Consider the following 14,863-nt stretch of genomic DNA (forward strand, 5'->3'; position numbering starts at 1 on the left):
CTCACTTCTAATGACTAGAATGCAGTGAAAGTGACACTGCCTGACCTTCAAGACTAGATCATCAAAGGTGCTACAGCTTCTGCTTTGGCTTACCCTCTCTGTCATGGGACACTCACCCTTGGACCCAATCTCCACACTGTGAGAACATCTATGCTACCTGGATAGGCCTTCTATAGTTATTTCAGTCAACAGGCCTAGTTAAAGTTTCAGCCAGCGTCAACCACCCAACATGTGGGTGAGTGAACCCTCAAATGATTGCAGCTCCCAGCCTTTGAGTCTTCCAGTTGCAGTCCCAGTCATTGAAACAGAGTCAAGCTGCCCCCGCTGTGATTAATCTGAATTTCTGACCCACTGGGAGCATAATAAATGATTGTTTTATGTTACCAAGTTTTGGATTAATTTGTTTCACCGGTACAGCAACTGAAGCATTGATTGTACAATTTCATATTCAGAAACTATGGTATATGAGATTTTGTTTTTCTATATTCTATCTGTAGCAAAACACGACATGGTTATACTCCTACATTTTTGCCAATCTGATGGCTATGAAATAACACAGTGTTTTTTTAAAAAGAAAAAAAATAGCCCACCATTATTCCATTATTGTTCTGTAAGAAAAAACAGCAACGACCACAGATGTTATCAGTGTCATTACATCCTCAGTTCCAAAAACAACAGCAACAGCAAATCCTCAGTTTCTAGCACAATGCCTGCCACTAGTAGGTTTTTAAGAAATATTTGCTGAATGTAAGAATTAGTAAGTGCCACTGTTTGCTCAACTCTATTCTAAGTGGTTTATGTAACTTGATTTCCTTAATCTACACATTAACTTTAATGAGCATACTTATCTTCATTTTGTAAATATTGAATAGTCTTCAGGAGATGAAGGCATTTAAATGAGGTCATATTTATAAGTGGCACTTATAATTGGCAGAGCTTGAATTCAGACACAAAGCCCTTTCCCTTTCTCTTTTACATTAAGGCCCAAAGAAGCTTACAAATTATATAACAACACTTTTTTAAAGAATTGTATTTTATTCCACTTACTACTCTATTTTTGTCTTTCATCAAATATTTGCCCTTTATGGGTCACTCAGATTGCCACTACATAATTTATATCAGAGTTGTTCCCGAGCTAGTTGACAGCCCTCTCAAGAAACAAGCCATAACATACTTGGTTCTCTTCAATCAGTAGGATGTCTCAAGGCAGCCCAGTGTTTTTAAGACAGCTGTAGATTCTCTGTATATCATTTAATCATTATTCATTTATTCATTCAAAAATTTACTATGTGACCAGGCTGCATTGAGAGCTACTGATATAATGATGGACAAAGAGTCATGGTCTTTGTTTTCATGGAATTTGGGGTCTAGTAGGGGAAATAGATATTAACCCAATAATCACTCAATTTGAGTCAATTCTAGCAAGAAAGTGTATACAAAGTTATGAGACCATCAAGAAGGAATATGAGTAAGTTTAGAGGGTCTGGAATGACTTCCCTGAAGAAATGATGCCACTTGACTCTGAGACAGGAGGGGGCAAGGAAGTGCTGGGTAGAGAAGGGTGGGTCCCTGGCTAGGGCTCCACCTCCGGGCCTGTGCCCACCCACCTAGGTGAGGACAGGCATTTGTTTTTGTGCCCAAATGTTGCATTTTCCAAGACCACCCTGGCCCACCATGTCCCCATCCTGTGCCTATAAAAACCTCGAGACCCTAGTGGGCACAGACAGAAGCGGCTGGACGTCGAGAGGATCACACCACTGGAAGAACACACGAGCTGCTAGATGTCGAGAGGAGCATGCTGGCAGGAGAACACACCGGCAGACACCAGCAGATGCTGGCATGCCATCCACCGGTGGAATGACATGGACGCCGAGGGGAATTTGGTGCTGGCAGCCTGACTCCAGGGGAAAACCACCTTCCCACTCCTTCCCTCTTCTGGCTCCCCATTCGTCTGCTGAGAGCTACCACCACTCAATAAAAAATCTTGCGTCCATCCTCCAAGCCCACACGTGATCCAATTTTTCCAGTACACTAAAACAAGAACCCCAGGATACTGAAAGCCCTCTGTCCTTGAGATAAGGCAGAGGATCTAATTGAGCTGATTAACACAAGCCACCTGTGGATGGCTAAACTGAAAGAGTGCACTGCAACACACGCACACTGGGGCCTCAAGAGCTGTAAACACTGAACCCTAGACACTGCTGTGGGGTCAGAGCCCCACAGTCTGCCCGTCTGCATGCTCCTCCTAGGGTATGAGCAGCAGGGTACCAAAGAAGTGAGCCCTGGGAGGGGGATAAGGGAACTTTTCCCATTTCAATTTGATATGTGAAGAATCAATACCATTTCAAGGCAGTTATTATTATCAGTTCATAGGTGAAGAAACTGAGGTTCCGAATCTTCCCCAAATAACAAAATTAGTAAAGGGCCTACCTGTGATTTGAAATCAGATCTAGTTGAATTAAAAACTCAGACTTTTCCTTCATTTATAACAAAAAGTGCCAACGAAGAAAAATCTCTCACACAAATCTTGGAAGGGAAACATTCAGCAACATAACTGCCTATGGTCCCACTTACAGTTTTCACCACAAATGCGGAAATGTTCTTTTTTCTTCTTCTTCTCGTGGTCATGTTTTATAGCACTTAACAACAGTTGCAGTTGATAAGTTAAGCCAAGGTCTCAGGACAGGGTCTTGCTCAAGGTGTCGGAATCCCACTAATGCTGCGTTCCAGCTACTGTTTTAATCAAAGGTGCGCTCCCTGAGAAAGTCCCGGAGGGTTCGCTACCAAGGACAAAGTGAGGAGGGGGAGGGTTTGGGTGGTTTCTTTAAACTATTGTTATTAACTAGAGTCCTTACTTTATTCAGATTTCCTTAGTTTTTACCTAATGTCCTTTTTCTGTTCCAGAATTCTGTTCAGGACACCACATTACATTTAATTGTGATGTTTCCTTAGGCTTCTTTGGCTATGACAGTTTCTCAAACTAAACTTTTTTTGATGACCGTGACAACTTTGTGGAGAATTGATGAGGTATTTTGCAAAACGTAACTGATGTATTTTTAACTTGACTTCTCTTTCAAACAGTGTCATTAATTATTAGGCCCAGGCATTCAAAATTTCTCCTGTTGGCAAAAGGAAGCAGTTGACTATTTTGTGGTGAAGATATGTAGTCAAAATAAACAAGAAAATCTCCTTGGAGGTGGGGTTTGAGGATTATTTAGTACAGGCTTTTTCTATGGAAGCGATAGTGCCCCTGAGAGGGCAAAAATTATTTTTTGGCCAGGCACAGTGGCTCGTGCCTGTAATCACAACACTTTGGGAGGCCGAGGCGGGCAGATCATCTGAGGTCATGAGTTCAAGACCAGCCTGGCAAACATGGTGAAACCCCGTCTCTACTAAAAATACAAAAATGAGCCAAGTATGCTGGCGGGCACACAAAACTCATTTCATAGTATTTAATTTCATAGGATGGGTGGAGTGGTTAGGAAGAAAAATATCTAAAAGGGCTCCTCCTATGTATTTGTCCCCTCCCCAGTTCATGTTGAAAGGTAATTGCCAGTGTAAAAGTATTAAGAGGTGGGATCTTTAAGAGGTGATTAGGCCATGAGGGCTCAGCCCTGAATAGATTAATGCTATTATTGCAGGAGTGGGTTCTTTACAAAAGGACAAGTTCAGCCCCCTTTTATCTCTCTCTTGCTCTCCCTTTGCCCTTCCACCATGCGATGATGCAGCAAGAAGGCCCGTGCTAGATGCTGGCACTTTGATATTGGACTTCCCAGCATCCAGAATTGTGAGTCAATAAAGTTCTGTTTATTATTAATTACTCAGTTTGTGGCTTCCTGTTTTTTGTTTGTTTGTTTGTTTGTTTGTTTTGTTTTTTTTGAGACAGAGTTTCACTCTTGTTACCCAGGCTGGAGTGCAATGGCATGATCTCAGCTCACCGCAACCTCCACTTCCTGGGTTCAAGTGATTCTCCTGTCTCAGCCTCCCCAGTAGCTGGGATCACAGGCATGCACCACCTCGCCCGGCTAATTTTGTTTTTTAGTAGAGACAGGGTTTCTCCATGTTGGTCAGGCTGGTCTCAAACTCCCAACCTCAGGTGATCTGCCCGCCTCAGCCTCCCAAAGTGCTGGGATTACAGGCGTGAGCCACTGCACCTGGCCAGCATCCTGTTATAGTAGCTTGAACTAGACTAAGACAGCTCCTTAGGGGTCTGATAGGAAAACAAAGATTGAGTATAATGTTAACTGTAGGGTTTCTGTAGATGATGTCTTATTCAGTTCAGGCTGCTGTAACAAAAATACCATAGACTGGGTAGTTTAGACAACAAACATTTATTTCTCAAAGTTCTGAAGGCTATGAAGTTCAAGATCAAGACATCAGCCAGTTTGGCTCCTGGTGAAGACCCACTCCCTGGTTTGCAGTGGGACACCTTGCTCTCTCCTCACATTTCAGAGGGATAATGGTCTTCTCCCTCATGTCTCTTTTTATCAGGGCACTAATCTCATGATGAGAGCTCTATTCTTATGACCTAATTACTGCCCAAAGGCCCCATCTCCAAGTATTAACACATTGGGGGTCAGAGTTTACATATGTAAACTTTGGAATGATATAAACATTTAGCCCATAGCAAATACCCTAAAGGTTGAGAATTTCCCTTCCATTATTAGTGTGCTGACAGCTTTTATCAGAAATGAATGTGAGGTTTTGTCAAATGCTCTTTATGAGTCTGCTGAGAACATCAAATGGTTTTTTTTTTTAGTTTGTTAGTATGATGAATTATATTGATTGACATGAAAAATTACATCAACATTTGTTCCTGGAATAAACCCCACTTGGTAGTGATATATTATTCTTTTTATACATTGTTAGGTTCAAACTGCTAAAATTTTGTTTAGAGTTACATTTATGAGAACTATTGGTCTGTAGTTTTCTTCTAAATGTCTCTGGATAATTTGTCTTGAGTGACATCAGAGAATTATTTGGAAAACTTTTTCTTCTGGAGTAATTTGTATAGAATTAACATGGCTTTCTTAAGTGTTTAATAAACTTCACCAGTCAAGCATAAAGTTTTCTTTGTGGAAAGGTTTTTAACTGCAAATTTAATTGCTTAAATAGATCTATGGCTATTCAGGTTACCTATTTTTTAAGTGAGCTTTGGAAATTTGTCTCTTAATTGCTTTTCCATTTTATTGAAGTTTTTAAATTTATTGACATAAAGTCGTTCATCATAGTCTCCTATTATCTTTTTGCTATCTGTGTAATCTCTAAGGAAGTCATCTCTCATTTCTGATATTGGTTGTTTGTGACATCTTTCTTTTCTCCTCCTCAGCTTAATGAGAGGTTTAGCAACGTTGTTGATCTTCTCAAAGAAACAGGATTTGGTTTTATTAAATTCCTCTATCATTTTTCTGTTTTTTATTTCATTGATTTCTGCCCTGACCTTTATTGATTTCTTCCTGCTTCCTTTGGGTTAAATTTTATCTTTTTCTATTTTCTTAAGGAGGATCCTAAGATCATAATTTGAGATTCTTCCACTTTTCTAATATAAGTATTTAGCGATAAAACCTTTTAACCTAAGTAACAAACAGAGAGAGGGTCTTTAAAAGAAAAAGGTATTTATTTGGGAATAAAGTATTGCAATGGGAATACACGTGCCATAGTAAACTATGTGCATATTCAGGGAGGTAAAGGAAGACAAAGGTTTTCAAAAGAAAAACGAAGAGGATTACAAAATTGTTTTGAAATAATTATCCTTGGCTACAAAGATCACTAACAAGGACGACACCAGTTTGAGGCTGGATAGGCAGTTGTTGAGTAAATATCCTTGCAGAAATATTTTTAGATGATGTTGCAATGGCCTTTATGCAAGATGGTGGTTTTTGAGGTCTTTTGTGATAGTTATCAGGCATACAAGCATAAGAATTCTCCCTTCTTAGCTTTCCCCAGCTCTATTTGTCAGGATTTTTGTTGTTGTTGCTGTTGTTTGTTTTTCTGAGATAGAGTCTCACTCTGTCACCCGGGCTGGAGTGCAGCTGTGCAATCTTGACTCACTGCAACCTCTGCCTCCTGGGTTTAAGTGATTCCTGTGCCTCAGCTTCCCAAGCGGCTGAGATTACAGCTGTGTGCCACCAAACACGGCTAATTTTTTTTTTTTTCTTTTTTTAAGTAGAGATGGGGTTTCACCATTTTGTCTAGGCTGGTCTGGCAGTCCTGGCCTCAAGTGATCCACCCACCTTGGCCACCCAAAGTGTTAAGATTACAGGCGTGAACCACTGCACCTAGCCTTGTCAGGGTTTCTTTAACATTAGTGACTCCATTTTGATTCTGACAACTTTCACAAAACTTTCTCCTAAATTTTACTTTATTACCATCACTCAATTTTTTATATATTGTATATATTTTAATTTTTTCTTTTGAGTTCTTCTTTGACCCAAATGTTACTTAGAAAATGTTATGTTAGGCTGGGCGCAGTAGTTCACACCTATAATCCCAGCACTTTGGGAGGCTAAGGTGGGTGGATCACCAGAGGTCAGGAGTTTGAGACCACCCTGGCCAACTTGGTGAAACTCCGTCTCTACTAAAACTACAAAAATTAGCTGGGCATAGTGATGTGTGCCTGTAGTCCCAGCTACTCAGGAGGCTGAGGCAGGAGAATCACTTGAATCCAGGGGGTGGAGATTACAGTGAGCCAGGATCCTGCTACTGCACCCCAGCCTGGGTGACAGAGCAACTCGAAAAAAAAAAAAGGAAGAAAATGTTATGTTACATTTCATGTATATATATGTATTCCTGTGTGTGTGTGTGTATATATATACACACATGTATATATATATACACACACATATATATATATACATACACACATGTATATATATATACACACACATGTATATATATATATATACACATGTATATATATATATATATATATATATATATATACGTGTGTGTGTGTGTATATATATATAAAGTTGACTGTAAAACAACCTCAGGCAGGCCCTTCAGGAGATATTCCAGAAGAAGGCATTGTTGTAGGGTATGATAGCTCCATGTGTTATTGCCCTTGTAGATCTTCCAGTGGCACAAGATATGGAGGTGAAAGACAGTGATATTGATGATTCTAACCCCATGTAGACCTATGCTAATATGTGTGTTTGTGTCTTAGGTTTTTTTGTTGTTGTTGTTGTTTGTTTTTTTGAGATGGAGTTCCGTTCTTCTCTCCCAGGCTGGAGTGCAATGGCGTGATCTCAGCTCACTGCAACCTCTGCCTCCTGGGTTCAAGCAATTCTCCTGCCTCAGCTTCCCAAGCAACTGAGATTACAGGCATGCGCCACCACGCCCAGCTAATTTTTGTATTTTTAATAGAGACGGGGTTTCGCCATGTTGGTCAGGCTGGTCTCAAGCTCCTGACATCAGGTGATCCGCCCGCCTCGGCCTCCCAAAGTGCTGGGATTACAGGTGTGAGCCACTGCACCCAGCCTGTGTCTTAGTTTTAACAAAAAAGTTAAAAAATTGTTTTAAATAGAAAAAAAACCAGATAAGCCTGAGGTGAGACCCTGTCTCTACAAAATATACAAAACTTAGCTGGCATGGTGACACGTGCCTGTAGTTCCAGCTACTCAGGAGGCTGAGGTGGGGAAGTAGAGGTTGCCATGAGCCAAGATTGTGCCACTGTTCTCCAGCCTGGGCAAGAGAGCGAGACCCTGTCTCAAAAAAAAAAAAAAAAAGAAGAAGAAGAAAGCTATAGAATAAGGATATAAAGAAAACATTTTTGTACAGCTGTATAATGTGTTTTAAGCTATGTGTTATTATAAAAGAGTCAAAACTCTTTTTATTTAAAAATGTATAAAGTTTAAAAGTTACAGTAAGCTAAGGTTAATTTATTATTGAAGAAAGAAAATTTTTTCATAAGTTCAGTGTGCCCTAATGATACAGTGTTTATAAAGTCTACAGTAGGGCACAGCAATGTCCTAGGCCTGCACAATCACTCACCACTCACCCATTGTCTCACCCAAGGCAACTTCTAATTTTTTTTTTTTTTTTTTTTTTTTTTTGAGACCAAGTCTTGCTCTGTCACCCAGGCTGGAGTGCAGTGGCACGATCTCAGCTCACTGCAACCTCTGCCTCCCAGGTTCAAGTGATTCTCCTGCCTCAGCCTCCTGAGTAGCTGGGATTACAGGTGTGCACCACCACACCCGACTAATTTTTGTCTTTTTAGTAGAGACGGGGTTTCACCATGTTGGTCAGGCTGGTTTCGAACTCCCGACCTCATGATCCACCCGCCTCGGCCTCCCAAAGTGCTGGGATTACAGGCGTGAGCCACTGCACCTGGCCGCAGCTTCTAATTCTATAAGCTCCACACATAAGTGTCTTACAGAGGTGTACCATTTTTTACCTTTTATACCATATTTTTACTGTAACTTATCTATGTTTACGTACACAAATATTTACCATTGTGTTACAACTGCCTATAGTATTCAGTACAGTAAACTGCTGAACAGGTTTGTAACCTAGGAGCAATAGGTTATACCATATAGCCTAGATGTAGAGCAAGCTATACTGCCTAGTTTTAGGTAATATAGTCTGTAAGGTTCCCAACAATGATGAAGTCACTCAATGACACATTGTATCCCCATCATTCAGCAACACGTGACTGTACTTGGTGTATACACTGGTTTTATACTCACTCTTTTGAGAGTCGGTTCTTGAAATCAAGTTTAGGCCTTTCTACCGTCTCTGCCTGATCTTCTGTGCTTTCTAGATCTCTGGTTATCCCCTCTCTTGGGATGATAGAATTCATACTCCTATGAGTTCCAGTACTAATGTTCCTGGCCCCTCTTTCATCTGAGGCCCTCAAACAAACAAAAATCATATGTTGGCGCCTTGAATTATAAATACAGAAAACTGTAGTGAGACATTGTCAATTCTGTCCCCAGTCTTGACTGGTTGCATGCAAGTGATAGAATAGGATGTATGATTCTTGATGCTAAGAGTAATAGCTTTTATTATGGACAGACATTGTCCTAAATATTTTTTATATGTGACCTCAACTAATCCGCAACAAATCTCTGAAGTTGATACCATGATTATCATGATTTTTTACATAGGGAACCTGATGTTAAAAAAGTTACGTTCCCTGCCTGCGGCCACACTACTCCCAAAAGGCACAGTGGAGTGTGAAACAGGTCTGTTTCACTCCAGAGCCAAGGCTCTGAAACACCATACCCCATGCCTCGGTGATAGTGGCTAACTTTCTGAGTGTCCACAGAATGCTGAACACTACGCTTTCTCTGAATGTCATCTTTACCACAGTACTTCTAATTAAGTGTTATGAATATTTCCATTTTACAGGAGTCCCACAGGCACTTGGAGTTGTTATCCTGTCTCAGGTTTTTAAAATCCAGGCTGGACCCATAAAAAATAAGCCAATCTTTGTAACTACTGCACTCCCTCCAACCTCCATTCATTCACTCCTTCTTTCACAAATGCTAGAAAAATGTTCCTTTGACTTAAGAATGTGTATGTCCAGACATTCCCTGGATTTTAAAAGGGCAGATTTTTTTTTTGGTAGAATAGTATATCTGTCTCTCTATGTTAATTAATAGTGCATTGGGAATTTCTGAATTGAACCGTATTCCAAGAGTAACTGAGAACATGAACACTCATGAACCGAGAACATGAACTGAGAACATGAAAGCTCAGCTGATGGCAGGGGAGAAGTTGCAGAGGAAGCGTGAGGGCTGTTGCACACTAACTAGCTGGAGGTACACAACTGACCAAGCATGCACGAAGGCTGCCTCACTTCACATCTTGCCAAGGGCTTTCATGCCCCTACTTTTTCTTTTCCCCTTACAGTAGCCTCAGAAGGGAGGCAGGGCCAGTTCCCTAAGACCTGTTAACGGTTTCTAAAGCCCCTCCACTCCATCCAGCTGTCCCAGGAAGAAGTAGATGTTCATTTGTCCCCACAGACACTTCTATTCACCCCACAGCCACCCCATCCCCACCACTGTGGCATCTAATTTAGACCAGCCCGCCATAGGGATGTGTCAGGGCAGCTACGGATGCAATCCAAGAGAAGTGGAAGAATTGGTTACAGGGTGTATTCATTTCCTAGGGCTGCCATAACAAAATGGGTGGCTCAAATGATAGAAATGCATTTATTTATTTATTTTTTAAAATTTTGAGACAGGGTCTCATTGTTGCCCAGGCTGGAGCGCAGCCCCGACCCCCCAGGCTCAAGTGATCCTCCATCTCAGCCTCCCGAGTAGCTGGGACTATAGGTGTTTGCAACCTTGCCTGGCTAATTTTTTAATATTTTTTGTAGAGATGGGGGTCTCACTATGCTGCCCAGGCTGCTCTTGAACTCCTGAGCTCAAGCAATCCTCCTGCCTCAGCCTCCCAAAGTGCTGGGGTTACAGGCGTGAGGCAGCATGCCCAGCCAGAAATTCATTTTCTCACTGGAGGCCAGAAGTTCAAGAACACGATATGGCAGGTTTGGTTTCTCCTGCTTCCTCCTTCCTTGTTCTGCAGTGAGCAGGTCTATGCCAATGTACCCCCAAGGGCTGAGGGAGGTGAGAGGCCAAAGAAAGGGCTTGACTGAAGTAGGAAACTAAGAAAATAACAAATAATAGCATACGTAATAATAATAAGAGAAATAACAATAGCTCATCAAATGAATTGCTGTATTAACCAAGGCTGAAAAGAATTTAAGTAGCCCCCCTGAAGTTAAAGTTAGAAGAGAATATTAACTGTCTGTCCCAAGAAACGTTAACCATATCTATCCTCCACATATTTTGTAGGCTCTGTAAACTCCTGTTTCTTTCTTCCCTGCACAGCTGCAAGGTCACAAGACAGATAAGCATAAGCTGCAAACCAAGTTCTCACAGAGACGTAAGACATGTTCCAAAAGTGTCACAGCAGCCTTTTGTTTTCACTTCTGTAAGCCTGCTTCACTTAGTTCCTGCCTCAAAATGCTTAAAAGGGACTCATTTTCTTTGTTCTTGGGCTCAGCCTTTTAGGACACAAGTCCGCTGGGCCAGTGTACACCTTAAAATAAACACCCTCCTGCACGCCATCTGGTCTCTCTGGTTCCTTAAATCCCACTTCATGACAAGTTCAGTTTCTCAGAAAGAAACATTTAATAGGGACTTACAAATAGAAGCCATGTCTCAGGCAGCCACAAGACAGTGGATCTCCGCACAGGCCCTGCAGAAAGTATTCTTTATATGGCAAGCTTCCCCACCCCCCACCCTGTGAGATGGAATCTTGCTCTGTCACTCAGGCTGGAATGCAGTGGCTCGATGTCGGCTCACTGCAACCTCTGCCTCCCAGGTTAAGTGTTGACAGATGCCAAAGGTAGTCTTTCAGTGGCTGTCAGGAAGGGTTGCCAAGAATGGAGTGGACTCACAGGCTAAGAACACTGGGGGCCTGTGAGAGCCCACCAGCAAGCTCTGGGAGACAGCTACCGCTCCATAGCACTTACTGAGGAGGGGAGCTTTCTTCCTGAGTTAGAGCAATGGCTTCCTGAGTTAGAACAATGGCTTGGAAGTCAGGAAACCTAGGGTGTAGTCCCGGCTGTGCCACTAACTAGCAACAAGCCATGTGCAAGTCACCGGAAAGGCAGGGGTCACATTTGGTCAGGGATGGCAAATGTGTGGCACACACACCCTTCCCCCTCTCGTGCCTTCGATAGAGGCTGTTGTTCAACCACACCACTGTCCAGAATTTTTTTCTACAGCATTTTGGGTAGGCACTTCCTTTTTTTTTTTGAAACAGAGTTTCACTCTTATTGCCCAGGCTGGAGTGAAGTGGCACCATCTCAGCTCACTGCAACCTCCGCCTCCCAGGTTCAAGTGATTCTCCTGCCTCAGCCTCCCTAGTAGCTGGATTACAGGCACCCGCCACCACGCCCCACTACTTTTTGTATTTTTAGTAGAGAGGGGGTTTCACCATGCTGGCCAGGCTGGTCTTGAACTCCTGACCTCAGGTGATCCACCTGCCTCAACCTCCCAAAGTGCTGGAATTATAGGTGTGAGCCACCACGCCCGACCGGCACTTCCAATTAGAGTTGGTACACAAACTGAAATCTACTTGCTATCCCTCAATTCCGTGCTCTCCGAAGTCACTTCTAGCTCTAAAATGTAAGGTTCTGGCTTTCCAACTAAGAGGTGCCCATTTTTCTGATTTAGTAATAGCTCACTCAAAAAAAAAAAAAGGAAAATGGAAATTTAGGATCATAATTTCATTGAGTCCTCTTCCCCACCCTGAGGCTAAGCAGGATCTTCCTGAGGTCACACTCGCCTTCCTTCTGTGCCAGAGAATGATTGTATTTGAGCTTCACCCCTCTGTCAGTTCACCCTGCATGGCAGTGTCCCAGGCTGTAGCTCCCTTTTGTCTAAAACAGCCCACACTTAACAGTTTTATGTTTGGCATCAAGGAATCTACAAGGAAAGGAATTTTCTCAAGCCACTAAAATCCAAGTCAGAAGGGAAGGCATTTAATTACTCCATTCACCGTTCTCCAAAGTGAATCAGATTTACAGTTCTTACCCCTTGCTGGAAGGCAATGCCAGAAACAGTACCTAGTAGACAGAACCGCTTCAGAAATCAGGTGTTTGCAACTGCGTTTTATTGAAAGAAAGAGTGGAGGGGTTAACATGGGGCCCACCTCACAACCCACTCTTCACCCCCAAAATCACGCAGGGATGGGACTCGGGAAAGGGAAGCATGTGTGTGTTGAATAGGAGCCCTAACTGTAGTTACTTCTTTCACAGCAGGGAAGGAAGAGGGAAGAGGCAGCTGTGGAGAGGATGAGGTTGAGGGAGGTGGGGTATCTCGCTGCTCTGACCTTAGGTGGAGTCCTCCACAGAAGCATCGAAGTGGACTGGCACATATGGGCTCCCTTCACAGGCCACAATGATGTGTCTCTCCTTCGGGCTGGTCCGGTATGCACAGTTGGGGTACCTGGAGCCGTTTGTCAGGCGGCAGTCTGTGATGTGCATGCTGGAGTTGCTCTTGTAGCAGTTGCCCTGCCCGTTCTTGCAGGTGACCTTTTCCTGGAAACAGACATTCTGGACATCTACCAGGGGCTCGTGCACAAAGGTGTTCACTGGTTTGCACCGCCCCTGTGTCATATTCCGGCGCCTCATCATTTGGTTACAGTAGGTGGAGCTGCTGCTGGGGGAACTGTCTGAGTCCACATGCTGCCGCTGGAATTTCTTGGCCCGGGATTCCTTGCCCAGGGAAGGCTGGACCCAGCCCAGCACCAGCAGTATCAGGACAAGCAGAGGGAGCAGGACAAGAGACTTCTCCAGAGCCATGGTGGCCTCACTTTCCCAGAAAAGCCTAATTGAGAAAAGGAGAGAGGAGGAAAAGAGCCCTCTTAGAAAAAGAACTCCAGCCCCCACCTATGGCTTGCCTGGTTTACAGTTTCTGTTTCAGGTCAGCCAGAAAGACGTCCATCCCACTTCCTGAGGTTTTTCGTGTAATGAGACACTCACGTGTACGCTTTTCCACGAGCGTTTTATTCCCACTCTCCAAAGCGAGGTCTTCCTCCCCTCTAGGTGGTGACCTACAAAGTGACCTAAAATCCTGTCAGTTCCTATCTTTGAATACTGGAGTTTGTTTGATCCAAAATACGTTTGTACCCAGTGCTCAAATGGCTCATCGAAACATCAGTTTGAATAAATCATGAACCAAATTGTATCCCCGACATCCAGGACCATGGGTGACAGAGCCTTGTCTTAGAGCATAAGGGAACTCAGGCCAGTGCCTGACACTGGCATCATAAAAGATTCCATTGTATTCCAAAGAGAAACGCTGGCCTCCCCCAACTTGGAGGCTCCTTCTCCAGTCCCATGGATGCTCTGCAGCCTGCATGTTCCACCCTGACCCCTCTGCCCCCAACTGATGTTTGCCTGGGCCACATTTTTTCAGCACTAGCATCATCCAGTCTTTCTCAGTGCTGTGGACTGGCCCTAGCTCCCTCCTCTCCAACCCTGAAGCAGAAGCGGCACCTGAGAACACCTCTTGGGCTGCTTACCTGGATCTGCAGCTTGGTGTCTGAGAGAGATGGAAGGCCAGTTTCTGCAATCACTCAGCTCCCGGGGTGTGGACCTTATACAGATTACAAAGGGGTTTGGCTTCCAAGAGGAAAAGGGTGGGAGGAGCATCTCGAGCTCAGTTCAAATAAAATCAAGGACGTGAGGAAGGAGTGGTGAATCACCCAGGCCGCCGTCTTTCTAGGGCTGCTGAAGAAAGAGCAAATCTTTGCCTACGTTAGTCTTTCTTCCTATGTGAACCACATCTGTCTGCTGATGCACAAGGAGCAGCAGAGAAAGCCACTACAGCACTGGTGCCCAAACCTGGCACACTAGGAACAAAGTCCTTGTTACTTCTTCGTGGGCGTTTTCACCAAGTAGACTTGGAGGTTAACAAAGGACGCAAAGGAGAGGTTCTAATGGGAGATAGGGAATTCTGGCCAAAGCTATTCCAGGGCTCCTAGGGAGCAAAACCCAAGTCTCTTTCTAGGAGGGCATTCTCCCAACGCTACCTCTCCCGGGGATGGGAGGCGGGGTCGGGGGGAATGGAGGCTGTCCTGCTGCCCCCAGCTGGAAGGCTTCCCAGATCTGGAAAAGGGGGAGTAACTGAATAGGGAGGAGGAGGAGGCCTCTAGGGTGCGCTCACCCAGTTCTGGCCACTTCCCACCCACCCTCCACCCCTGCTCTGGGGGCATCGAGAGGATGGGGCTGTTCTTATCTACAGTAACCACTGACCCTGTAGGTCGGAATTGAGTAGAGGAACTAAAGATAAACTTAAATCCCAAATCTCAAATTCTTTTTGGGGAAAAAATACAAAGAATATCA

General features: G+C 43.6%; 1 protein-coding gene across 3 annotated transcripts; it reads right to left on the bottom strand.

Moving 5' to 3' along the window:
* Positions 1 to 12,605: 12,605 nt before the first annotated feature.
* RNASE1 (ribonuclease A family member 1, pancreatic) lies at positions 12,606 to 14,535 on the bottom strand. Of its 3 annotated transcripts, none has more exons than XM_034937242.2 (3): positions 14,041 to 14,535; positions 13,499 to 13,569; positions 12,606 to 13,343 (listed from the first exon to the last, which is right to left on the bottom strand). In XM_034937242.2, exon 3 carries the CDS (start codon positions 13,316 to 13,318, stop codon positions 12,848 to 12,850), a length of 471 nt encoding a protein of 156 aa, XP_034793133.1. In that variant the 5' UTR covers positions 13,319 to 13,343; positions 13,499 to 13,569; positions 14,041 to 14,535; the 3' UTR covers positions 12,606 to 12,847. The 3 variants fall into 3 exon arrangements, with proteins under 3 accessions (XP_034793133.1, XP_034793132.1, XP_034793134.1); XM_034937241.3 differs by having other exon boundaries at positions 13,499 to 13,581; positions 14,041 to 14,112; XM_034937243.2 differs by lacking the exon at positions 13,499 to 13,569 and having other exon boundaries at positions 14,041 to 14,522.
* Positions 14,536 to 14,863: the final 328 nt, after the last annotated feature.

The sequence above is a fragment of the Pan paniscus genome, chromosome 15 (assembly GCF_029289425.2).
Source record: "Pan paniscus chromosome 15, NHGRI_mPanPan1-v2.0_pri, whole genome shotgun sequence".
Classification (NCBI taxonomy): Eukaryota; Metazoa; Chordata; class Mammalia; order Primates; family Hominidae; genus Pan; species Pan paniscus.

Excerpts from the sequence above, each read along its gene's own strand:
- RNASE1 (XM_034937242.2), bottom strand. The coding sequence starts at position 13,318 with ATGGCTCTGGAGAAGTCTCTTGTCCTGCTCCCTCTGCTTGTCCTGATA.